The sequence below is a fragment of the Vitis riparia genome, chromosome 13 (assembly GCF_004353265.1).
Source record: "Vitis riparia cultivar Riparia Gloire de Montpellier isolate 1030 chromosome 13, EGFV_Vit.rip_1.0, whole genome shotgun sequence".
NCBI lineage: Eukaryota > Viridiplantae > Streptophyta > Magnoliopsida > Vitales > Vitaceae > Vitis > Vitis riparia.
This window is the reverse complement of record NC_048443.1, coordinates 24,498,522-24,525,766: the sequence shown is the minus strand read 5'-3', so window position 1 is coordinate 24,525,766 and position 27,245 is coordinate 24,498,522. Positions and strand designations below refer to the sequence as shown.

The 27,245-nt window shown below is 37.0% G+C and overlaps 1 protein-coding gene across 1 annotated transcript in view; it reads left to right on the top strand.

The window, feature by feature from the left end:
* Positions 1-484: 484 nt before the first annotated feature.
* The window catches only part of LOC117927633 (regulator of nonsense transcripts UPF2), a 36,549-nt gene continuing 9,788 nt past the window's right edge, over positions 485-27,245 (top strand). Inside the window, exons 1-14 of the mRNA XM_034847255.1 lie at positions 485-608; positions 1,541-1,639; positions 2,573-2,660; positions 6,251-6,453; positions 6,777-7,121; positions 11,831-11,935; positions 12,085-12,212; positions 14,237-14,410; positions 14,557-14,638; positions 22,573-22,866; positions 22,976-23,173; positions 23,272-23,373; positions 23,844-24,095; positions 24,183-24,401. Of these exons, the coding sequence (XP_034703146.1) occupies positions 1,577-1,639; positions 2,573-2,660; positions 6,251-6,453; positions 6,777-7,121; positions 11,831-11,935; positions 12,085-12,212; positions 14,237-14,410; positions 14,557-14,638; positions 22,573-22,866; positions 22,976-23,173; positions 23,272-23,373; positions 23,844-24,095; positions 24,183-24,401 (2,253 nt within the window). The 5' untranslated portion in view covers positions 485-608; positions 1,541-1,576. The remainder of the gene's footprint in view (positions 609-1,540; positions 1,640-2,572; positions 2,661-6,250; positions 6,454-6,776; positions 7,122-11,830; positions 11,936-12,084; positions 12,213-14,236; positions 14,411-14,556; positions 14,639-22,572; positions 22,867-22,975; positions 23,174-23,271; positions 23,374-23,843; positions 24,096-24,182; positions 24,402-27,245) is intronic.

The following is a 27,245-nucleotide window of genomic DNA, read 5'->3' as shown; positions in this document are numbered from 1 at the left end:
AAATAAGTAAAAAAATAAAAATAATTTATTGACTTTAAATCTATTTTTTATTTTTTTTCACTTTTTTATTTTATTTTATTTTATTTTTTTCTTTATTTCCTTTTTCAGGTATATTTTCTAAAATTTTTGAGTATCCAAACATCACCTTAAATTTAAATTTTCATATACTTTAGACCATAAATTAAGGCAGAATTCATCCAAATATATACCTTATAAACAACATTTTATGAATAATTTTAAATCTTGTGATTGATTTTCTTCATGAATTGTATTAATTTAATAAAAAAAATAATCTTTTATTAAAATAAACTAGAATAAAAAATTATCATTACTAAGGCAGGAGAGCCACGTCGGATGCGACGTTTCGGTATGTAATGTGGGGCCGATGTTCTGACGTGTAATTATGTGCCACGTGGTAGAGAAGTATCCCGTATGGACAACCCTTGCTCTGAGACAAGCGGCCTCGCACCCACCCACACCCGAGTAAGTTCCCATTTGGGGGTTTCGTTCCAGACTAGGGGTTAGCCTTTCTCTTTCTCTCTCTAAACGACTCGCCGCTGTGCTGACAGAGACTTTCCCTACTTGTTCTCCGGCAACTCTTCGACCAGGTACAACCCTACCTCCACCTTATTTTTTTCTCTCCCTTTTCTCGTTTCCCATTACCAGGATCTTCGATACTAGCCGTGAGCAATCTCGTGTTTCGATTCCATTTTCCAATCATATTCGCGTCGTTGCAGTTCTGTCTCTACTCAATTTCCGTTAATTTTGTTTTATCTAGTTGAAATTGGATTCGGTTTACGCTATTTTCCTTCTTTTTTTCTTTTATGTATCCTAATCCAACCCAGGATTTGATGAAATAATTTTTTTATTTGAGTAATTTAGTTCCGATTACATTATGCTTTTCAACTGGTTGTTTGGAATAAGGGAAATAATCCATAATCATTCGCTCAGAATATATGTATTCTAGCTCGTTTTGTGATTGTTGTAATGGATGTAGTGGTTATTCGGACGAGGTTCGGCAATTAATTAAGAACAATCAAATTGTCTTTTAGGGTTTGTAGAGGGGGGTATGAACATCTCAAAAGAGGAAGCCAAAGCCATAGTCTCTCTTTTTGCAAGCTTGTGGGCCTTCAAATCAGCCAAACCTAGAAAGTTAATAGAAGCTATGCCTAAAATCCACTGAGAGGTTACTAATCAGTTTATATTGGATGAACAAGTGGGCATATTTTGTTGGAGGCCTTTGCTCCTTCACTTGACGTTGACTGAAGAATACTTTCTTTGGAATTTCTATTACAATTGGAAATGTAAAATTAATGAAAATTTTGTTGTTGAAATGTATGACATATTTATTGGGCAACTTGGCAGTTTTCTAGAATCAACTGGAATACTGCCTAGTTTGCAAAGATGTTTTGACTATTGAAGAGGATTTCTAGTTTCTACAATGGTTTACTGCATGTTCAATATTGCATTTCTGTTTTGTTTGCCTTGTGTTTGGGTGCAAATATTTTGCTTATTAATCCATTTGTTGCTTATTATACAGGTGTCTGTTGAGCCATTGAGGAATAAAAACAGGATAATGGATCACCATGAGGATGACTGCCGTGTTGGAGGTGACCATCATGGAAAGCAAGATGGCGAGGTGAGATATCAGTATTAGTATTTGATTCTTTGAACCTATGATTAATGACTTGGACAATTTGAGGCCTGCTGAACAGTTTAGTTAAATTTACCTGGTTTATAATCCAGAACTGTTATCATTTTATTTCACTTACTAAGAAGAATTTGTCTAGGTAACTAAGTGTGTGTTTGGATACAAGACCTCTTAGAGATTTATTTTAAAAAGCTAATGGTTTTTAACACTGTTTAAAGAAAATTGAGGTAGTAAAAATTTTTTAATACATAAAGTTTTAAAATTTTGGAAAGTGATTTTTAAAGACATAGGCTCAGCCTATATTTTTTGTATGACAGTTTCACTTTTTATATGGAAGTTCTTACTACTTTTTTTTTTTTTTGATAGATAAAAAGATGTATATATAACGAAAAGAGGAAGCACCAAAAGCAGTGCCCTCAAAGCATACAGGGAGTATACAAAAGAAGCCCAAAGGCTCAAACCGAAGGGGCAGGGATAGAAACAAAAAACATCACCCGCCCTTACTTAGAGCCTAACCAATCAAAGAAACTTACAAGAGAAATTACATACAAAAAAATTTTCAATCTTTGGAGCGAAAGCGCCTCGGTACCAAAAGTTAACATATTCCTTTCCTTCCAGACTGACCAAAACTGTGTGTCCAAACGGACACTAAGTTAATTTGGTAGCTCAGGAAGATTTTAGAAACTACGTAACTTTGATTTTGTGGCTTAGACCTTGCATTTAGTCAAGGTTTTCCATATTCCATATATCCAGTGGAATTGGAGTCACCGTTGTATGAGTACTAGTTTTGCTTTCTCACATGGTGAAGGTTTATTCTTTTTTAACATTATGACTGAGTATTTTCCTTGTTCACTTGGCCCCCTATATCTTATGGGTCTCACTTTTAGGAAGGAACTTTGTTAAGATGGTTTTCTGTTTCAGGAAGCCGTTGCTCGTCTAGAGGAATTTAAGAAATCAATGGAAGCAAAAATGGCCCTTCGTCGGACTAATTTGAACCCTGAAAGGCCTGGTTAGTAAAATTGCAAGAATTTGAGGCTTTATTGTGCACATTATCGTTTACCGGTTATTCTGATTAAAAAAAGTACTTAGTTAATAATCTAATGTCAAAGTTATATATAACCTTTGCTAATTATTTATTGAAGAATTTTTTTTGTTTCAATGGGAAAAGAACACACTTATTGATTACTTCATGTTTCCTACTTAACTTAATTACATAAGTTACAAAGGAAAGCTAATCATGCTCTGGATAATTAAGACTTAAAGTTTGTTAAATGTGCTAGAACCATTATCACTAGTTTTTTGTGCATTAATTTGTGTATATGTGTGAGGGTGGATGCGTGTGTGTTTTACCTGTGAATATTTAATGTTATCTACATAAGTGGAAGCCCGAGTGTCTCATTGAGAGTCCTACCTGCCCCAACCTTGTCGCTTGTTGAGTCTCTCTTTCAAAATTTCACATATTTTCATCTCAAAAGAAGTGCTGCATTGCCACTTCTATCTATGTTTTAGTTGTTGTTGCTTCTCAATTGTAGAGTTATTCTAGAATTATACTGCCACTTTGTTTGGGGGTGTTCCATTAAGTTATAAGCGAGTTGGCATCTTATTAAGAATTGGGAACCATTTGATACTCACGGTTGAAATTGTATTTTCAGTCGTTAGGTTCAAAAAGGCTTTGGGAAGACTGAGTAAGAATTTGCATGTGAACTCGGGAAGTAATAAATGAAATTCTGTATGCTGGGTTAATATTTTGCATGTACAATGAAGGAAAAAAAGGAAATTTTTAAAAGATAGGCTAGTATTTCGCATGTGAATGAAATTAAAATGATGCAGAAATGGAATTTTTGTTCTGTAGGAAATTGGGTGAAGTGAAATTTCTGTTCCAATAGGTTATACCAACAGTGTGCATGGATGTGTGCTGTTTGTTCACTACAATAGTTTCAGTTTATGAGATCGAAATAGGGATAAATAGCATGTTAGAAATTACAGAATCATGCTTTAGAATCAAAAAGTTTTAGGATATGAAAAACTAAAGGAGATTATATGGAATGCGAGTCTAGTAAAGCAAGGACTAGAAACACTATGGCTAATATATACTTGAAATGGACTATTTAAGTTAATTTGAATTGTTCATCTTTACATATGGGTGAATTTAATTTCCAAGGGATGGTTTATTTAAGAAAAAGGTAGGGAACGTTGTTCATGGATTAAATGTGGGATGGAGAAATTTGGAAACTATCATATAGGTGTTGGGGGATGCAGGGAATATCTTATAAAAAAAAGGGCTGCCATGATGTATGGTGCAGAGTGATGGGCATCTAAGGATGGCACAACTGTGAAATGTTGCTGGCATGATGGTAAGGATAGAATGAATGGTGTATCAATGCCCACACTCTTTTGTCTGTTTGGTGCATGATACTGAGTTTCTTAAATATAAACACAAATGTTGCCTTGAGAAGCTTTTTTTCTTTTTGATAGACAAAGAGAAAAAATTAAATTAAAACACGCCAAAATAGGGGGCGCTCCCTACGTACACAGACAATATACAAAGAAAGCCAAACCCAAGGCAACAAAAGAAGGAAAAAAAACCTATAAAGGAAAAAGTTAAACAACAATCCAATCAGCCAACAAATTTAGAAAAGAGAGATAGTCCAGGTCCAGAAACTGTTGAGACCACTCAAGAAGAGACCGAAGAAAGCGATTCCTCAAGCTCGTATCTGACATCTCTTCCTCTTGGAACATTCTTCGATTTCGCTCTCCCCAAATACATCAAAACAGACAAATAGGCGCCATTCTCCAAACTGCACTCCTTTTCTTCTCTAGTCCCTTAATTTTCCATTCAAGAAGCAGATTTCTCACTGAATCCGGGAACACTCACACCACCCCAAAAGAAGAAAGCAACAAAGACCAAATCTCCCTAGTCTTACCACAATGAATTAGAATGTGGTCCGCCGATTCCTCATTCTCTTTACAAATATTGCATCTATTAACCATAGACCAACCCCTCTTCATTAACATATCTACAGTAGAAATTTTACCCCAAACTGCTTCCCAAGCAAAAAAACGAGTTCTTAAAGGGGCATACTAACCCCAAACCACCTTTGCTGGAAATAAGGGGTTGTTCTCATCCTTTAAAGACCTATAATAAGATTTAACACTAAACTTTCCTTTCCTCTCAATCTTCCAAACTAAAGAATCCTCTCCTTCTTGAACCTTTACTGCAGAAATGTGATCCAGAAAACGATTCACCTCCTCCAATTCCCAATCTTAAAAGGATCTTTTAAAGTGCACCTCCCAACCCCCGCCACCACCTCCTTGTCTCCCCCAAAGATCAGCCACTACAGCAGAATTATGGGTTGCAATTCTGAACAGCAAAGGGAAGAGATCCTTCAGCTTAGAATCTCCTACCCAAATGTCCCACCAAAATCTAGTGCGTCTACCATTTCCAATACGAATCCTAGTTCTAAGAAAGAACTCCTCCCATCCCTTCCTAATGTCTTTCCAAAGGCCCATCCCATAAGACTCCCTCACCTCTCTGGTGGTCCAACCCCCTTCCTCCTCTCCAAATTTACCAACAATGACTTTCCTCCAAAAACTCTCCCTCTCTAAAGGAAATCTCCAAAGCCATTTTCCAAGCAAAGCATGATTGAAGTCCTTCAAATGCCTTAACCCCAACCCTCCATGCCTCTTATCTTTGCAAATATCAGCCCATCTAACCAAGTGGATCTTCCTTCTCTCCTCCAAATCTCCCCACAAGAACTCCCTTTGAATTTTCTCCAATCTAAGTCTCTTCCTTGGGATTACAAAAAGCGACATAAAATAGATGGGGAGATTTGAGAGAGTGCTCTAGATGAGGGTAAGACGACCTCCCTTAGAAAGATATTGTTTTTTCCACGTAGCCAATTTTCTCTTGAATCTTTCCTCTACACCATCCCAAACTCTACACGAATTATGAGGGGCTCCAAGAGGTAAACCTAGATAAGTAGTAGGGAGATTCCCTACTTTACACCCAAAAATTGCAGTTGCTCTGTCCACATCCTCCAAGAGGTAAACCTTGAGAAGCTTCTAGTTCTTATTGTCCTCCTTTTTTTCTTTATTTTTTTAATTATTTTATTTTATCTTTTTGGGTAGCAGAGTTTTGGGATCTAATGTCTCCTTCATTAGTTAGGAGTATGGGTTGAGGGCTACTCCAAATTGTGTAGCTCACAGACTGTGGCCTTCTCCCCTAGGAATTTAACCAAAAAAAAGTAATATAATCTTGTTAGTGTCCAGGCATTCTGTCCATAGATATCTTTTTATGCCTATTATGTTTTAAAATCTCAAAAATGACTTGTTCATAAGTATTTGAAAATCGTATGTTAATCTTACAGCATTTTATTGTGTGTGTGTATATACATATAAATATATAGCACTGCACACTCAGGGTGTTGTTTGTATATATGTAGATATAAATCACAATGCTTATTAAACTGACTCTTTCTATACAACATGATCACACAGAAACAGGTGATTTTGACAAATCCTAGTTGGAGGCATATTTTTTTAGGACTTAATATGAATTCCTGCTGCATAGATATTGAAACAGTGTGCTGTTGGTTCCAGACTCTGGTTTCCTGAGGACATTGGACTCCAGCATTAAGCGCAACACAGCAGTTATTAAAAAACTCAAGCAGATAAATGAAGAGCAGCGAGAAGGGTTGATGGATGACTTGCGAGGTGTCAATCTAAGCAAATTTGTTAGTGAAGCAGTGACTGCTATTTGTGATGCCAAGCTTAAAACTTCAGATATACAAGCAGCAGTTCAGGTAGTCAATGGAATTTCATGTCCACAAAGTTACTTGGAGAAGTCTTTAAATTTTCTAGTTGGAACAAAGTTACTAAATTATTGTTACTTTTTAATAGACATGTACATGCTGTACATACGAGCTACAGTTTCTTTTATTTTTCTTTTTCTTTTTGTTTGTTCAGAAGCCATGCACCATGCACATGCCTTTGACAAAATTGTATTAATATTGGTCTATTCACTCTCATTGACTCATTTGGGGAATGCTTAATGGTCTATTTACAAGTATCTATGTGTTTTATTTGGTTTTCTGCACTGTATTTTACACACTTTCTTTTCACACAGATCTGCTCTTTGCTTCATCAAAGGTACAAAGACTTCTCGCCAAGCCTGATTCAAGGCCTCTTGAAAGTTTTCTTTCCTGGAAAATCCGGGGACGAGTTGGACCTGGATAGAAACTTGAAAGCCATGAAGAAGCGCAGCACTCTGAAACTTCTTTTGGAGCTTTACTTTGTTGGAGTTGTAGAAGATAGTGGCATTTTCATTAATATCATTAAGGATCTTACTAGTATAGAACACTTGAAGGACCGTGATACAACTCAGACAAACTTGTCTCTTCTGGCTAGTTTTGCTCGACAAGGGAGAATTTTCCTAGGCTTTCCACTGTCTGGGCAAGAAATTCATGAAGAGGTGCTACTTTTATTTGGTCATTTACATAATCTAGTACTTCTCTAATTTTGCATGATGTTTTCTTTTTATGGCTTCCCATTGTGACTTCATTAGCTAAATGCATCACCTAAGAAAAACACATCCCACCTCTCTTGCAATATTTAAAATTTAGTGAAGTCAGGACCAATCCCCTTGGAACCTCTCCTCCTTTTAGACATTGTTGAAATGACAACCTTTGAATCGACCCCTACATAAAAAGTGGATAAACAAATGGCTTTTGCCTACTGCAAACTCTCCAAAAGAGCTAATATCTCAACCTCAATGTCCAACTTTCTCATATGGGTTTTGAAGAAGCTCTTAACACTACCACATTGGTTCCTAGGAATGTCACTTATCCCTAAAAGGGCACCCATCAAAGTTTAGCATAATTAGACCCTCTCAAGATAGTGCCTACATAAGAAGACTCTCCCCAATTAACCTTTTTTTTAACTGTAAATATGTCCAACCTAACAATATTAAAGATTAAAGGAACCCCAAGAAGAACAAAGAAAAAAAATGAATCCCATATGTTTTATAATGACCTTTTTCCTCACATTTCTATTATTCGAGATGAGCCAAATCAAGGAAGGACTAGGAACATTCCAAAGAACCCTGCCTTTGAAATGATCTCCAAAACCCTTAAAGAAATGATCTTCTTTTTCATGCTTCTAATAGGAACCTGATTAATCATGAGAACATTGAAAAACTTATGCAAAAGTCACAAAGCTACCAGATGATATAGAAAGAGATGTAAAATGATTTTCCACTCTTCAAGCACATGGCACACATATCCAGATTTAGAGCTGTATAATGTCTTCTTACCTATAGCATATTACCCTCTTATTAGCCACAAGTGATTTAAAGGCCTTAATCTTAGAGGAGCTTTAGAATTCCAAATGAACTTCGTAGGATCAAAAGAAGTTGTGTTATTAGATTGTGAAAGGACTCTAAACAATGAGTTAACTAAGAACAAACAGGAGGATGGCAAATATCATACCTGTCCATGCCTAACTATGCTCATAGTCCCTTCAAGTGCTCAACAGTTGAATTTGCTGAAGAAACTACTCCACTATCTCCAACTTCCGATCATGAGAACTCTTCAAGAAGGATATTTATTTCCCTATTCAGGAAGGATTAGTGTTCTAGGGAAAGGTGAAAAAACACTCCTTTCCCTATAACACTAATCCTTTTTCTATAACACTAATCCTTTTTGGATAGCCAAATAGATATCCCTTGAACACTTGTCCTCTTCTCCACAAACAATCTATTTCGAATACAAATCTTTACAACCGTTCACCAAATAAAACCTTGCTTACTATAGAAAGGCTTATAATATCCGGTTCTCTATTACTCTTATTTAAAAAGCCACTAACCATTTCACTAAGTGGCAATTTCCTATCTAGATAACCATTGACACACTATAAGTTTTATTGAATCTTCTCTAGCTGAATATGCATTGTCCTAGGGCTCACAAATAGGGACATAAAGTACCTATCAAAAATAAATAAATAGGGGCATAAAGTAAATTGACAAGTGGAAAGGGTGCTTTTAGTGAGTATTAATCTCTTATCCTTCGCAAATATTGCCTTTTACAAGTTGTTATCTCTGTCTTGGAACATTCTTCAATCGACTATTGTATCAAACAAAACTTAAGAGGAGCTTCCAGTGGTAGATCCTAATAGGTAGTTGGCAACTTTCCTAACCTTTAAGCGAATTGTGACTCTTTTTTTTTTTTCTTTTGATAAGCAAATAATGAAAATATATTAAAAAGCACCAAAAGACGTCGTAACAAAGTACACGGAACGCATACAAAGAGCACCTAAAAGCACATCGATCACGAGACAACACAAAAAACAACTCCCTCTCTTAACAAGAACCTCACGAATCTACAAAACCGAATAAAGACATAGAACTTATATCTATATACATCTTCACCCTTGAAAACAAATGTCTAAAAAAAGAGTTTTCAAATCTTGATCCAAATGTTCTTCATTATCAGATGATCTTCAATTCCTTTCCTTCCATGCAATCCAAAAGATATGCAAAGGAGTTGCTTTCCAAACCTTCTTACGTCTTTTACCCCCAAAGGGACCATGCCACCATAGGAGAGTCTCTTTAATGGTAGCAACTTGCGTCCAATGAATACCAAATAGCGTAAACAACTACCAAAGAACACATCATTGACCAAAGACCACCCTTTTTTCTAAAGTTGATCTATTGTCAAAACGTTTCCCAAACTAGCCTCCCCTCCCCTCCAAAAAAATAAATAAATAAAAAATAAAAACTAACTAACTAACTTTAGAGGGCACTCATGAGTTCCAAATTATGTTCATTGGAAAGGAAATCGACCCCTCTAGGTTACAATGTGACATATAAATATTTGATTGAGAACTTATTTATTAAGTTCATCTACACCACCTTGTCTTCCCCCACACTATCAACCACCTCTCCTTGCAATCTTGAAAATAAAACTCCACATTATCCACTTCCCAATCATTTAAAGGTCTAGAGAAATAGGGGTTCCAATGACCTCTTTCCCTAGTCTGAACCCATAGATCCACGACCCATGCCTCTTTTGAAATGGCTAAGGCATATAAAGAAGGGGAATGAAATGCATAATGGTTTGTCCGCACACCATTTATCCTTTCAAAGCTTCACCCTCCTATTACCCATCACAAATGAAGAACTACAATAGAAGTTATTCCACTCCTTCATGATAGATTTCCATAGCTCGACCCATATTTTCCACCCTAATTTCAAAAGATTCCTCATTCGGTTGCATATCACCAATTCCATTTGCAAAAAAGCACCTTATTCAACAAAGAAAGGTGTCTTGTACCTAACCAAATCCCCAACAACCCCCCCCCCTCCTCCTCTCTCTCCTCTCTCCCTCTTTGCTCTTCTCCATTCACACTATTGACCACTTCACAAGTTTATATTAGTCACTCCATGCAATGCTAGAAAAGTTGCATTTAAGCTTCTATCCAAAGTATCAAACTCCTGAAACTCATTTTATGATGTCTCCCCTCCTTGAAGATTGAACCAACAATTCTTTTAGGAAATGATAGTAAAACCATTCAGGTCCAAGGCTTTATCCTTGACCATATCAGCTAAAGCGCTAGAACCTTCTCATCCTCAAGGTAAGTCTTTAACCCTACTCTATCAACCACAGGAATAATTTTAGGGGGGTGTCCCCTCAATATCGGAGCTTCTAACACAAGAATCTGAATATAGGGTTGCAAAAAAATTTAGAGATCCCTGCACTGATCTTAAGAATCTCATCAAACACCATTTTCTGTCAATCTACCAATAAAGTTACCCTTTTTTCTGTGTATGAACCATTTTATGGAAAATTTTTGTACTTCCCATCCTCTTTTCTAAGCCACAGCATGTTTTACTTTTACCTCTAAAACATCTCTTTCCATGTTGCTGGATGATTGCACTCCTCTAGCACATAACAACTACCCTTCACCTCTCCAACTCTCTCTCTCTCTCTCTTTCTCTCTCTCTCTCAATACCCAAATTTCCCCACAGCACAAACTCCTAGCCAATCTCCCTGACCTTAACTTTTGTCTTCAAGCCGTACGTAACATTTATTGTAGTTGTTGACTTGGTAATGGGGCTTCTCCTTTCCTCTTTGGGATGTGTGTCTTTGCTGGATGTCTTGTAACTGGAGAGTTTTCATGCATGCTCCTTAGGGTTCTGAGAAGATACTTTTGGCCACTGACTCTTTTTAAAGTTCATTTCTTCTCTTGCTGTAAACAGCAGTGCTGCTCTTTCAAGTATTTTATGAGTATGTTGGTCCCTATAGGATTGTGTTTTTCATTGTATTTTCCTTGATGGTAGTAAAAATATTTAAACACCATATTTGGTTCTTTAAAGTGTAGTAGGGAAAATGGAAAAAAAGGCAGGCAGACATGGAAAAAATCAATTTTAATAGTCACAGAAGTCTCTATTTATCTAGGACATAAACTACTTTTTCAGAAAACACTCGTTCACCTTCTAACAAAAATATCTGGTCCCTTATGTCACTAGAAGTTGAACTTTTCATTGTAAATGAGAAGAGTACTCAAGACATATTTGGTACTCTCTTTTGAAGGACCATATTTAATATTAATTTCTTTCAATCTTGTTCTTTCTATTCTTGACAAACTTTTAAAATAAAAAATGAGGTAGCCTAACCATTCTTGCAACTGATTTGTGGTGCCAAGAAACTCCAATTCTGTTGTCTTAAAGATTCTTGTTGCAGTAAGTTGCTGGGTCATGTACTAGCAATAGAGTGGTTCGGGAGTTTGTACAAGGAATACTTCTCTGATTTTTAACTTGAATTACTGTAAGTGCCTTTGTCCTTCACCCTTGAGGTCTGGCTCGAGTCGTGAAGGGGAGGCTTTGTGGGAGGTTCCAGGTTCAAGTCCCAATGGAGACAAAGATATACCTAGCAAAAAAAAAAAAAAAAAACACAAAGAGTGCTTTTATCTTTCATAATTTTATTTTAGTAATTTAGTTTAGCAAAATGATGTTAGACACTAACAATTTTCATGGTTAATTTTGATTCTAGAAACCTTGAACACATTTTTTTTCTTTTTGTAATGTTTACAGCTTTATTTTTATTTTTATTTTTATTTTTGAGTTAATGGATAGCATAACAATCTTTTTCTGTTCTTTAGTTTTCTTCTGACATTTTACTGCAGTTTTTTAAGGGCCTTAACATCACAGCAGATCATAAGAAAATCTTCAGGAAGGCATTTCATACTTATTATGATGCTGCTGCTGAGCTACTTCAGGCTGAGCATACAGTAAGAGTTCTGCTACCAACTATAGCTTGTTTGTTATATTGTATGCTGATTGTTGAACTATATTACCTGACTTCTTTTGATAATCTTTTTCCATCATACTATTGTTTCCCCTCATGCTATATCTTTCTTACTTTCTGTCTTAATATAAGTCACTTCGCCAAATGGAGCATGAAAACGCAAAAATTCTAAATGCCAAAGGGGAGCTTAGTGATGAAAATGTTTCTTCATATGAGAAGCTGCGGAAGTCTTATGACCATTTGTATCGTGGTGTCTCATCGTAAGTGTTTTTCTGATTCTATTTTCCATTTTCTGGTATCTATTCAAGGCATATTGTTGAGTGGTGGTTTGAAACTGTGGGAGTGAGATGTACCCCAGAGTGACTGCAAAAATCTCTCAGTATTATTCTTGCAATGAACCTAAAATAATTTGAAGAAAGGAAATTAGTGTATAACTTAGCGTGAAAAATAAAGTTTGAGAAGGATCCCCCTGAAATAATTGTCTTGAATGCATCCATTTAATGGACAAATGGAAGTTGGGGCAATCCCAGACAAACCAAGCCCCAAATGAACTGGTTCAGATTTAGGCCCCTTGGACCTGATGAGTGTGCATCCAACTGGATTTGTACCCCACTAAATCTGACTCAACAAAGCGAACTCATAATCCAACTACATGGGTTCAGCTATTGGAATTGTTTTACACCATTCAGCTTTATGTATTTCCATATCTTCTGCTCAATGTTTGCTAATCATGTCTTCTTCCACTGCTTCAGTCCCCATGCTCTTTTTCAATCCATTGTTTCCTTTTGGTCTTTTCTTCTTTGATAGGTAATTTTTTTTCCTTTTGGTCTTAAGGTCTATAAAATTACAATTTTAAATATAATTTGTTTGGCCCCAAATAAATGGGTAGGGATTTTTTTAGATAATAAACAGATAAGGTTTGAGTTGGGTGATGTTGACATGAAGTCACTTGAGCTCAATCTGTTATCTCTAAACTTACAAATATAGAGGGGTGAATGGTCATTGACACAGGGTTTGTGCATGTTTTGATGTCAGCTATACAGGCTGCTGATGTTAGCATGGAATGGTAGTAGTGTGATTAGGGAGTTCTGTTCTTTTTCTTGCTATATAACTTTGCTACTGAGTGCATTGCGGATTCTTTGATTTCTGGATTTTAATTGAAAAGAACAAAGTATTTCAATGAGAAGTAAGACAAGAAGTGGTTGGATTTATGTTGGGCTCATTGGGGTTTTTGAGGGTTGGTTACCTGTTGAACAGTTTGATCTCTTAGCCTCATTATGTTTCACTTGAAGTGGACATTATCCTTGTACCTAATTCTTTCCTAATAAAACAGTTTCTCTTGTCTCCTATTGAAAAAAGAATGATAAGTGGAAAAATGGAGAAAGGAATAGAAATAACTTGATTCCTTCAACTATGGACTTTAGATTCTCATAGTTAGTGCATCAACGTGCGGAGAAACTAAGTGGAGGTATGATGATAAATTTTGTAACTGTGTACAAGGGTAAAAGACACTTTCATCGTCTTTTGTATTTTAAGCTGGTGGCAAGATCAATTTAAATTGGTATCAGCTTTTACCACGAGCAAAAGCTAGTCTCATTTGGTTGAATTATTGAAAAAAATAAAGATGTTATTGGTTTTAAATAACTCAGAAGGATGTAACTTGGTTATTATTCAAGGGTTTCAGTAAATCACTGCCTCATCATGACAAAGATAGTTACAATATTTTGTGTGTTTACCAGTTAACATGTGAAGAAGAAAAGGAATTTGCTGGGTGATGAACCAGAAGATCTGAGCAATCTTTCAAGATATAACATGAGTGATTGTGTCAGTTACAATTTTTAAAAACATGAATCTAATATCACACAACATCAAACTCTCAACCTAAAAAAGTTTATATTGGTTCTAGAAGACCATAACAGCTGTGAGAAAAGTATTGTACTGATTCATAGAGATTTAATGAGTACATTCCCCTTTAAACAGTATAGCTAATATCCATCAGATAATAGCTCTGCTAGCTTATTCCTGAAAATTGATGGAAATCTTCTTTATGGTCCATGTTTCTGAAACCTTCAAATGTTTTACAATGTTAATTCGAAATGCCCTAGAATACATGTTTCTCATAGTGTTTTATCAGGTGTCATTTTAGGGTTCCTTCCTGCTTCAATATCCTTTTCCATATCCTGCCCCCGCCCCTCTCCCTGTCTTCTTTTGGCTTTTCTCTAATTTATGTGTAATTGATTTTATTAGTTTTCCACTTTTTTCTTATAAGAATTTCATATCACAGCCTAGCTGAAGCACTTGATATGCAACCTCCGGTGATGCCAGAGGATGGTCACACAACTAGAGTCACATCTGGAGAAGATGTCTCTTCTCCTGCTGCAAAAGAATCTTCTGCTCTTGAAGCAGTGTGGGATGATGAAGATACAAGGGCTTTCTATGAATGCTTACCAGATCTCAGGTTTGTTTTGGGTGGACTATCTTTGTTCAAATGATGGTTATACATGTCAATAATTATAATCATTTTTGTTGGCTGGGTTGCCTTCTAGATGATGGCTCTTGGCAAAATACGCCTACTGAACTACACTATCTGTGTGTTCTATGCAGAGCATTTGTTCCTGCTGTACTATTGGGAGAAGCAGAGCCCAAAGTGAATGAGCAATCTGCAAAGACACAAGAGCAACCAACTGTAAGGAATCAATGTCCTGGATTTTGTTAGAGGCTTTACGTTTCCTAGAGTTATCCATCACACAAAAATTGTCTGTTTTTCTTTTTTTTTTTTTAAAAATTATAAATATTTGTGCTTTTTTATTTTACTCATATATAAACATGATTTTGCCCCAGATCTGCTCTTTTTCTTTTGTTGACCAAAAAAAAAAATAGTAGTTTCATCATTCTGGGTTAAGTTCACGTCATGCCATTCCCCTTTATTCTAACCATATTTGCTGGGAATTTCAAAATGATTTTGTAGTTGTCTTGAAAGAATAGTTGGATTTTGCAACAAGTGCGCACGACTGAATTTTGAAATTCTTTCTTCACTTTAATTTCATTCTCTCATCTACCTCCCTTAGTTTTTGTTAAATGGACCTACTTCCTGAAACTTCAAAATTTCATTAGATACCCCCATATTTTGAGAGGGTTGAAAGATAAGTGAAAAAAAAAAAAAATCAATGAGTTTGTAATAGTCTAATAGATAATGAATTAACCCACTTTCTTTGCCTGAACACATGAAAATGTTTTCCCAAACTTCCATGCATTGACTTTCAAGGAGGCGGCAGTAAAATTCCTCAAAACTTTCTTTGGCAGTGTGTACTCCTTAGGGAGTGGTATTTTTAGAGTGGTTGCTTGTGTTTCAGTATATTTTTCTTTAGTTAAGCTTTCTTTGGCAGGAGGATTCCTCATCCTTCTTTTGTACTTTTTTTAGCCATCAATAAATCTTTGTGTCGTTTCCAATCAAAAAAAAAAATTCCTCAAAACTGCTCAAGACTTGAGGCCTACTTAATAATTTGTAATTGCTTATAGTTTCTGGATTGATAATTCTAGGATGATGATATGTGTACACACACACACACACACACACACACACACACATAGGTATGTACGTACATTTGCTCCAAGTTACTTGTGATATTGTTGTTAGTTTTCTTTTTCTTTTTTCTCTTTTGAACAATGAACCATTTCTAGGTTTGATTGTGGTAACCAGGAACTTTCCCAATCCTTTCCTAGATAATTCCTGAATCCGAAGTGGCCATTGGAGTTTGACAGTCAATTTGTGTGGTGTTAGTCCTGGCTCCCATGGTCTGCACTGATAATTTTTGGAACAGGACTAGATAGATGTCCATAGCAAGCTAAGAAAATTCAGTGCCAGTAACATGCCCTTTGTTTTCACTTTTTATGTCATATGCTCTAGTTGCCTATCAGAAAAAAAAAAAAAAAAAAATACCCTTTGTTTTGTCATATTATGTGTGTTGAATAGCTCTATTAGAACGTATCACTTACATAATTAGGAATGTGTTTGACCCGAAGGTTTGGGTCCCCATGGGGATTCCCAAGGGCTGCTATGGAAGGTTCCTTGATTATAAAAAATAATAATAACAATAATTAAGAGTGTGTTTGTTTTGTGGGCATCTAATTTAAGAATGATAATTAGTTTTAGAGATATAAGATTACCATGTTTGGAAAGACTATAACTTGTGATATTTTAATTTCTTGGTATGATATCTTCTCAAATTAGGTGAGTTTCATATTCTTCCCAACCTTAATATTTTCTTTTTGTAATTCCCATTGCTAGGGCACAAAAAAATTTTTTGAAAGAGGACAAGTATGTCCTTGACACTATGAACATGGTTGAAGGAGAACTATATATACCTTTACTTATTATTATTATTATTTTGATAGGTAAAAACACAATATTATATATAAAGAGAAAAGGGCACCTAAAAGCTAACCCAAAGCATACATGGAGTATACAACAAGCGCTTGAAGGAAAAAAAAATAGAGAAGAGGAGCTACAAAAAACCTCACCTGCCCTCATCTAGAACTCAACCAATCAAAAAAAGTTGATTGAAGGTAAAGGTCCTTTCGTCAATAAACAACTTAGTCCAAGACCAAAAACTACAAACAAAAGATTTTTTCAACCTTTTTTATTGAAAGCAATCTTGTTTCTTTCTTTCCAAACCATCCAAAATAGACATAAAGGGGTTGCCTTCCATGCATTTTTGCACTTCTTGCCCACAAAGGAACCATACCAACCAAGGAGGGTGTCTCTAACTGACAAGGAAAGGACCCAAGTTACACCAAAGAGAGCAAAAAGTAATTCTCACAAAACCCTAGCCTTAGTGTAGTGAATTAGAATGTGGTCTATAAACTCTTCTTTGACAAGGCAAAGGAACATTTGTTAGCTAAAGACTACCCCTTCCTCTTCAATTGATCCAAAGTTAAGGCATTACCCAACAATGTTTTCCAAGCAAAAAAGCCCACCTTGGGAGGTACACAAGGGCTCCAAATGATGTTTCTCGAAAATGGGACTGCATTTCCAGGCTCCAAAGCAACATAAAGGGACTTGACGGAAAACATCTCATTCTTAGTCTTTGTCCACAACACCCCATCTTTCAAATCTATAAACACCCTCTTCTCTTGGATTGTCAAAAGGAACTACACCACCAAATTCACCTTCCAACCATTGAAGGTCGTAGAAAAATGAGGATTCCAACCTCCCTTCTCAATTGAAGAATTTCACACCTTGGCCACCTATGGCTCTTTTGAAATCACCAAGGCATACATAGAGGGGAAGGAAACACATAAAGCAACTTCTCTACACCATTTATCCTTCCAAAACCTCACCCTTCTATCATCACTCATTGAGAACACAATTCTATTACTAAATAGATACCCTTCCTTCCTAATCTTCTTCCATAAACCCACACCATACCCCTCCTTCACTACTTGAGTACTCCATCCCCCTTCTTGTACCCCATACTTCCTACTAATAATGTGCTTCTAAAGAGCTCCCACTTTCATCCACTAAGCGCTAACTCCATTTACATAAAAAGGCCCTATTAAGTGAAGAAAGACATCTAACACCCAAGCCACCTTTTCTCTCATTTGAACAAACAACCGTCTACTTTATTAATCATCTGCTCAAGGTTTTTATTCAAGGTAAGGCTTGCACAACAAGGACATAAAGTAAATAGGCATGCTAGATAAAGTGCTCTAAATGAAAGTGATTCTCCTTCCTTTAGAGATAAATTGCCTTTTCCACATGGTTAGCCTTTTATGAAACCTCTCCACCCCATCTCAAACAGTCACGGATTTATACAGAGCGTCCAAAGGAAGCCCCAAATAGGAGGAGGGAAGTGCTCCCACCTTGCAACCAAGCTCAAATGCCAAAACATCTAAATTCTCCACCCCACCCAATCGGTAAAATCTCAGTTTTGTCCAAATTGATTCTTAGCCTTGAAATGGCTTCAAACCACCTTAGCAACCAACTCAAGTAAGTCATCTGATTTTGAGAAGCCTCACAAACTAAAAGCATATCATCAGTAAACATCAAATGAGAGATTTGAACTCCATCACCACCCCTCCCCTTCACCCTACAACTTGACAAAAAGCCCCCACTTACAACTCTCTTAATGAGGCTATTGAGAGCCTCCATCCCAATCAAAAATAAGTGGGGCGAGAGAGGGTACCTTTGCCTCAATCCTTTAGTGTTATGAAAAAAACTTGATAGAGGGCCATTGACCAAAACAAAGAGCCTCATAGTAGGGATGCACCACCTTATCCAACCTGCCCACTTCTCCTCAAAACCCATTTTTTGCATCACAAGAAGCAAGAAATTTCAATTTACATGATCATATGCCTTTTCTATGTTAAGCTTGCAAAGTACTCTACTTTTATTTCTTTTCAATGGAGTCTATAGCCTCATTAGCAATCAAATGGGATTTGGTTCAAAGTGGTTGGGTTGGATGTGGAATTGTTTATCTTCAGCCAAGTTCTCAGTACTAGTTAATGGGGTACCGGCTGGATTTTTCCCGAGTTCTAAAGGGCTACGCCAAGGAGATCCCTTATCTCCTTATTTGTTTGTTTTGGGAATGGAAGTTCTAGATGCTCTAATTAGGAGGGTTGTTGCTGGGGGTTTCCTTTCAGGGTGTAGTATTCGGGGTGGAAGAAGAACCAATCTAAAAATTTCTCATCTTTTCTTTGCTGATGACACAGTTGTGTTCTGTGAGGCTAATAAAGAGCATCTAACTCATTTAAGCTGGATTCTATTTTGGTTTGAAGCTGCTTCAGGTCTAAGGATTAATTTGGACAAAAGTGAAATCATCCCAGTTGGTGTGGTGGAGGAGATTGATGAGATGGCAGAGGAATTAGGGTGTAGGGTGGGTTCGTTGCCTTCTCAATATCTGAGTTTGCCATTAGGGGCTCCTAACAAGGCTCCTTCTGTGTGGGATGGGGTGGAAGAGAAAATGAGGAGGAGACTTGCGCGGTGGAAATGACAATATATTTCCAAAGGTGGGAGAATCACTCTCATAAAGAGCACCTTGGCTAGCATGCCAATCTATCATATGTCTCTATTCCGGATGCCTAAGACAGTTGTTAGAAGATTAGAAAAAGTACAAAGAGATTTCCTTTGGGGAGGGGGAAACGTGGAAAGGAAAGCTCATCTAGTTAAGTGGGAGGTAGTTTGTGCGGACAAGAACAAGGGAGGGCTAGGCTTAAGGAAGCTAGCACTCTTGAACAAAGCTTTGCTTGGTGAATGGATTTGGAGGTTTGCTTGTGATAAAGATAATCTTTGGAAACAAGTGATAATGGCGAAATACAGGCAAAAAGGTCATGGTTGGAGAACAAAGAAGGCTTATGGGGCGCTCGGAGTAGGGGTGTGGAAGGAAATTTTGAAGGAAACTGATTGGTGTTGGGATAACATGGTGTTCATAGCTGGGAAGGGAAGCAAAATCAGTTTTTGGACTGATGTTTGGTGCACTGGTATAGCGCTATCCCAAAATTTCCCTCATCTATTTGATATGGCTTCCCATAGGAATGCTACGGTGGAGGAGATGTGGGATCAGAATTTCGGTCAAGGGGGTTGGAATCTAAGATTTCTGAGGGATTTTAATGATTGGGAGTTGGATATGATAGGGGATTTGCTCTATGTTCTGAGGGGTTACAAGCCCTCTATGGAGGAAGATTCAGTTTGTTGGAAGGGAGGAAGAAATGGAAAGTTTAGGGTCAAAGAAGTGTACAGCTTGTTGGGAAATCCCAATGACATTGTATTTCCGTCAAGTTATATTCGGGTGGCTATAGTTCCAACCAAGGTTGCATTCTTTGCTTGGAAGGCTACGTGGGGGAGAGTGCTCACTCTTGATAGGCTCCAAAAAAGAGGATGGCAGCTCCCTAATTGTTGCTTTCTGTGTGGGTATGAAGAAGAAACTGTAAATCATATACTTATACACTGTATAGTGGTCAGAGTTCTGTGGAATATTGTCCTTGGGTTATCAGGTGTGCAGTGGGTCTTTCCAGAAACTGTAAAGGAGGTCTTAACTAGCTGGAGGGGCCCTCTTGTGGGGAAGAAAAGGAAAAAGATATGGAAATCTATACCGTTGTGTATTTTTTGGACAGTTTAGAAGGAGAGAAATAGACTAGCTTTTAGGGGGGGAGTGTTAGATATTCAAAAGCTTAAGAATTCTTTTGTTTGTAATTTATGGAGCTGGACTAGATTGTATATTGAAGAGACACGTCTTTCCCTTATAAGGTTCTTGGAGTGGTTAGTGTCCAATTAAGGGGTGGTGAGACTCCGTTGATCTTCTTTTTGTTTTGAGAGATGCTAGTTGCTTTGTATACCCCCTGTATGCTTTGTAGCTTTTCGCCTCTGTTTTAATACAATCTGCTTTACTTATCAAAAAAAAAAAAAAAGTCGCATCAAGAATTTGTGTTCCCTCGATGAAAGGATAGACAAAGGAGGCTTAACTTTAGCTTGATTATATGGAGAGAGATTTGCATTTTGATTTTTCTACTTCATTTATTTATCTAAGTTTGAGTTTGTTAGATCTATATGATTTCTTCAAAGAATTTAATGCATATTTGAGGTTTTCTTCTAATTTTTTTTTATAGGTAAATATTTCTTTTCTTTTTTTTTTGCCCCTGCTCAAGCTCAAACCTAGCATCTCCCACTTGAGCCAGACCTCAAGGGCAAGTTTTTCTCTAAATTTTTGTTTGTTAGATTTGATTTATTGGGGTAAAATTATTGGAGTTATATGGATTTTTTTCCTAGGAGATTGAGTTTTTTATTTTTGTAAAAGAATATTAATTTTTTTTATAAGCAAAATAGAACATATATTGAAAACGTCTACGAAAAGGTTAAAAGGTTAAAAAACACAAACCCACTCTCCTTACTTTAAGTTCAACTAATCTACAAAATCTATCATAGACATTGTATGGTCCTCTATATACACCCTAGCCCAATTCACAAAAGTATACATAAAATCAGATTTGATTGTATGAGTAGAGGGTGAAATTTTGGAAGGATAAGTGATGTGGGAATTTGTCCTATGGAGAGGCTTTTTTTGCTTTGTTTTCTGTAGCTAACACGAAAGATGTATGCATAACTGAGGTGTGGGATCAAGAGGGGGAAAAGGGATATTGGAACCCTTGACTCTCAAGACAACTCCATGACTAGGAGCTAGAGAGGGCAGAGGTTTTTTTCAAGCAATTACAATCTTAATCTATTGATAGGGACATTAAGGATAAAATGGTATGGCAAATCTTGAAGGTTGGCCTTTTTTCCAATTAAATCACTCTACCCTCTATGTCTTCTGTAAGAACAGAAACCTTCCCAACATTGTTTGGAATTCTTGGGCTCCAGTGAGAGTAAGTTCTTTTTCCTAGGAAGTTGCCTGGTGTAGGATATTAACATTGGACCTACTTAAAAACAAGGGGTGTACGATACTGAATAGATGCTATATGTGCAAAGAAGAAGAATAAACTATTGATCATCCTCCTGCACTGCTCAAAACCGACAATCCTGTGGCAGCTAATATTTGCACTATTTGGTATAGAGTGGATAATTCACTCTTCAGTAAAGAAGGCACTCCTAAATTGGCACGGATCTTTTCTAGGGAGCTAGAGGAAGAGAACTTGGAGAAATGCTCCCTTGTGCCTATTTTGGACTCTATGGAATGAGAGAAATAGGTGAGTGTTTGAGAATACTGAAAGAGTAGATCGAACACTCAAACAATTGGGAGTTGATTCCTTGTCCGTGTTAGACTTGATTGACTGGCTGAGGTCAATGTAGTGGATGGGGGTTGATTTTTGCGTACCCCTCTACTTGATATGGCTATGTAGTGCCTTTGTATACACCATGTATACTTTAGTGCGCTCTTTTGTTAGATGTTATTAATATAGTGAATATTTATCAATTAAAGAAAGTATCTGTTGGGCTAGGTACACATACAAATATTAAATCATGGGGTTATGAAATATTCTTTGACCTCTACATGGTCATCTTGGCTGTCTCCAGATCCTATAGAGCTTTCATTCTGTTTATCATTTATTTCACTCAGCTGTGGTTCCATGACAGGTTTTACTAGACCTTCATTAAGTTTCTCAAACTTCCTATCACATATCTGGACCATATCTAAGTCATGCATTCTCTATTTGCTTCCAGTTTTCTCGTCTGGCCTTACAGTTGTCATTCATCATTCTCCTTTTAAAGCTGTGCTGAATCTATGAATATGATTCCTAATGGCTCAACCAGTTGCTCCTTCAGTTACACTCATCTTATTTGTTTGTACTTCTAATTTGAGTCCTTGGAAGCTATTTTATTAAGAAGCTACATATTCTCTACATTATGTGTGGTCATATGTAATTGTGTTCCTTTTATGCCATCTCTTACTTCTTGTTAGGTGCTGATTAAAATATTCCCAGTTTGCCTATGAAAAACAATGAAGGTTCATATGATCAATACCAGAATGGATGAATGTCAAATGCTTCTATTGGGAAGCTTCCATCACTATTTTTCATTTCACATAGTTCAGTCACCCATTTTATCTCTGGACAACACGTCATAGAATCATACTTCTCTACAAGGGTTGATTCACATTTTTTTCTGTTGATTGTATTTTTTCTAAGGATCTGGCACCTGAAGCAGACCAAAGTCAATCAGTCACCCAAGATGCTGCAGAGATCTCTGTCGACTCCTGTTCTCCACGGGAGGGGAGAAGCAATGAGAAGGGGAAGGATAAAGAAGAAAAAGAGAAAGAAAAGAGCAAAGATCCAGACAAAGAAAAAGGGAAAGAAAGAGATGCTGACAGAAAAGGAGAAAATGAAAAGGAGAAACTGAAAGGTCTTGAAGGGACGAATTTGGACGGTCTATTGCAGAGGCTCCCGGGTTGCGTGAGCCGTGACCTTATTGATCAATTGACTGTAATCATATCTCTACTTGTTTTAGCTTTGTTGTATCATATATTGTTTTTCTTCTCATCATGTATCTCTTCAATAAGGATCTTATCCTTGTTTGTGGTTGGTTTTCCAGGTAGATTTTTGTTATTTAAATTCAAAGTCAAATCGAAAAAGGCTAGTTAGGGCATTGTTTAATGTCCCCAGAACTTCTCTAGAACTGCTACCATACTACTCACGCATGGTAGCCACACTGTCAACATGTATGAAGGATGTCTCTTCAATGCTCTTACAATTGTTGGAGGAGGAGTTCAACTTCTTGATAAATAAGAAGGTCTGTGTAGTAGTTCAATATGCATTTGCTTTGGTAATATAGTGTCTTGTTATCTTAATAGATATTTTGACAACATGATTGAGTTGAACTTGTTGCAGGATCAAATGAACATTGAAACAAAGATCAGGAATATTAGATTCCTTGGAGAACTCTGCAAGTTTAGAATTGCACCAGCTGGCCTTGTTTTTAGTTGTTTGAAGGTATACTGAGAATAGTCATCCATTAAATAGATTTCTAGTGTCTTTTGTAGATAAAGTTCTATTATTTCTTTAGCTTGGGTCTCTAAGCACTGCCAATGCTTATATAGGACCTTTTCTTTTAGCCTTTGGTGGAATTGCTTAGAGATATTCCAGTGCGAGGGTGGATGGTAGGGGTGTCTGTTATGTGTTGGGTTGGGGTTAATGTCTCTTTTACATGGATGCAATTTATACCTTTCTATTGAAAGAGCAATGATGGAGACCTCTTAGCCTACGCCAGCTTTATTACTTTCATTAGGCATTACTTAAATATTTGCACTTGCCTTACCATGTGGTGCATTAAATTTAACTGGAAGCTGAATTTGAAAATTTGTGCTACATGTTGAGACTTGGGACAGAAGTTGCATTTTGGTTGACTTTTAGCTTGTGTTGGAGTTCTTACTCATATGAGTGATTCTTTCTGTTCTTTCCAGGCTTGTTTAGATGATTTTACTCATCATAACATTGACGTTGCTTGCAATCTTCTTGAGACATGTGGCCGTTTTCTGTATCGTTCTCCGGAAACTACTGTACGTATGGCTAACATGTTGGAGATATTGATGCGCTTGAAGAATGTAAAAAATTTGGATCCTCGTCACAGCACTCTTGTAGAAAATGCTTATTACTTGTGCAAACCTCCTGAAAGATCTGCACGAGTTTCCAAAGTCCGTCCACCACTGCACCAGGTACAAGTTGCTTTTAGTTTCAATGATTTTCCATCTGTTGTAATATGTGACGTTAGTAATCAACCTTCCATATGATGTACCCTGCAGTATATCAGAAAATTGCTTTTCTCGGATCTTGATAAGTCTTCCATTGAGCATGTGCTGAGACAACTTCGTAAATTACCATGGAGTGAATGTGAGCCCTACCTTTTGAAATGCTTTATGAAGGTTCATAGGGGCAAGTATGGCCAGATTCACTTGATTGCCTCTCTTACTTCTGGTCTGAGCCGCTATCATGATGACTTTGCAGTTTCTGTTGTTGATGAGGTTAGTACCTTTCATCATTCATTGTATTTATTATGTTAGATTTTAAACATGGTCTTGTTGACAGAAAAAGAAGATTTCATTCTTCTTCCTATGCTTTCTCCTGGTTTTTCCCTCATTACATCAAATATTCCTTGTTATGTTGCTACCACTTAGCATTTAGTGTGTGTGTGTCTTTTTTTTTTTTTTTTTTTTTGTGAGTGAGGGAGTGGTTTGGTTTGTTGCGGAGGGCACTTTTATGGAGTATATTAGTTCTGGGAATTTAGAAAATGTCGTGAATGTGTTGACTGGCCCAAATTTTCACATCCTTGCTAACTTGAGATCTTACTGATGGAGTCAGAAAAGATTTTAAATTCCAGTAGGCAACCTGACACCACAGTTCCAGCGTGGCTTTTATGCTCATGCTTGAAATCTTTTAGCCTTCCCTGAATTGGAACAGCAAGTTAAAGGAAAAAGTGCAGGTTTTTAGATTTTTCATACTAAGGAGACTCTGAATTCTGTCCTGACTAAGATTTAGTCATAGATATTGGATTATTTACTGGCTGATTGACTCATATTGGGGGAAATGTGACTTTGACAAAACCAGTCAAGTGTTCCAGTACATGTTCTTTATGTCCAATTTATCCGCTTAACTTGCAAACCAAACTGTTCAGCATCATCTTGTTCCATCAAACTAGCTCTTTCTTATCCTAATAATTTAACATGTAGGTAGAATTACTGCTGATCATTTGCTTAACATGAACAAAGTCCAATATTGTTCTTCCTTTACTTTTTCTTCTTTATATATACATATAACAGAACACTTCTTTGTTCTATATGTAGCATCTAGCTTTTTTATCACTTCCCCTCCATTTTAGCAGCAAGTAATATCATGTTATCATTTTTTTTCAAAGATTCTGGCTCGGGGCATTGCCATAGTTCTCTTCTGTACAGGTGGCTCATAGAAGCTTCATTGCTGTCAGGCTTTAATATCCATATCTGAAATAATTTCAATCAAAAAAATATCCATATCTGAAATAATATTCCCACCAAGCATGTAATTCTTCATAATCTTTGTTTGCATACTTATAAAGGGAAAGGCCCCTAAGGAGCATAACCCTCAAGGGGGAAATGGGAATGAAATCCCCCACTAAAGCCTCTAATGTAGAGTCTCCCCACTTAGCTAATTGCTCTATTGCTTGATTAGTAGATTTGAGAGCGCAACTAAAATCCTTTTGGGAGTTAATTTGTTTGGGAAGCCACACATCCAATCTCCAAGAGACCCAATGGAGAATGCCAGTGGAGTCACTTTCAACTTGAAACTTGTTAAGGCCCAAGGTATTTGCCTAAACCAAACTATTGAACATGGCTAAGATCTCTGACTCTATAGCTAACCCTTTATCAGTTGGCCTGGAGAACACTCCAGTCACTGTGCTGTGTGATCTTTGGAGACACCATCAATCCTCTGCCTAAAATTTGCCAATAAATAGACATCAAGTTGAGCTTAAGGCACCCACCCATATGAGGGTGGATTCCACACTGCCAAGACCCCTGTCTAACTCCTGAAACCACAGCATGCCTGTCTCTATTCTAGCTTAACCAAAATCAATGGAGTGCTTTGGAACTCCTCCAGACCAACTGTTCTCTCAAAAAGAGGCAAGAAAGTTGACTGCTACCCTTGGGATTGTAAAGATCTATGCTTATCCTCAAAAAAATTGGCATTTGGTTCCTACCAGCTCATCCATAGGATTGCTAGTGTTGCCATCATCCACGATACTGGCCCCTAAGCCTTATAGCAAGGCTGTCAAAAGAAGTAATCTTCATATCTGCCTCAGTCCTTGGGGGATCTAGCTCATATCAGCTAAGCCTGAACAATCTGTACCATAATCCTAAATCAACTGGGTAATGAAGGGATGTGTGATCCACCGTTTGGCACTGCCTATGAAGAGAACATAGTTCTTTGAGCTAAGAGCTTTAAAACATCTCCTTATCTGAATCAAGTTGTTGGTATTGATCTTTTTGTTAGCCATCAGTCAAACAAAGGCTCTTACTTTGGGTGGAATTGGGTTGCCAAATAAAACTAGCCCGAAGGAATATGACTAGACATAGAGACTTGGAGAGGTTTAGCTAGGACTTCAAAAAAGGTGTCTAAGGGGGCCAACATGCTTACATGCATGTATGTGTGTATGTGTGTATGTATGTATTCTTTATATTGAAACTTGGGGAGTACCGTGAAGGATGATAAATTCAAGGTTTACTAAAAACTGGTCAAAAAGGAAAAGTACGCATATAATTACATGTGTAAGCAAAACAAACTGTACATCTTATGAAGGAATCAAAACAAACCATTCTATTGGGAATAATGAGTGTTTCTCTGTACTAAAAGTTCTGTGAGTTTTCAAGTGACTGCTCAAGTTTAGCAAAAGCTGCTTTGTGGGGTTGTATCAGTTGGTTGGAAGGCCTAAAAGAAAACGTCATTCTGGTGGGGATGATACCTATTGGTACTGGATTCAAAGGATTAGTGCACTGTTCAAGACAATGCAACATCCCCTTGGAAACCAAAAAGAATAATTTGATTCAGGAGGGAAAGGAGAGATATCTTGTTCCACCACAGAGAATGATTTGATTCTTGGATTTCTAAGAATTTCCATGATACATAAACTGAACTGCATATCTCAGGGGGTATAAAGTCCCCAACAAAAGGCACCAATTTTTAAGCACCTCCTTTGGCTAAATGATTTGCATGTTTTAGCAAAACAAATTGCACATCTTATGGAGGAATCAAAACAAAGTACAACCCCTTACATGTCTCAAGGGGGTATAAAGTCCCTAACAAAGGATACAAAGTTTTTAACCCCTCATTTGCCT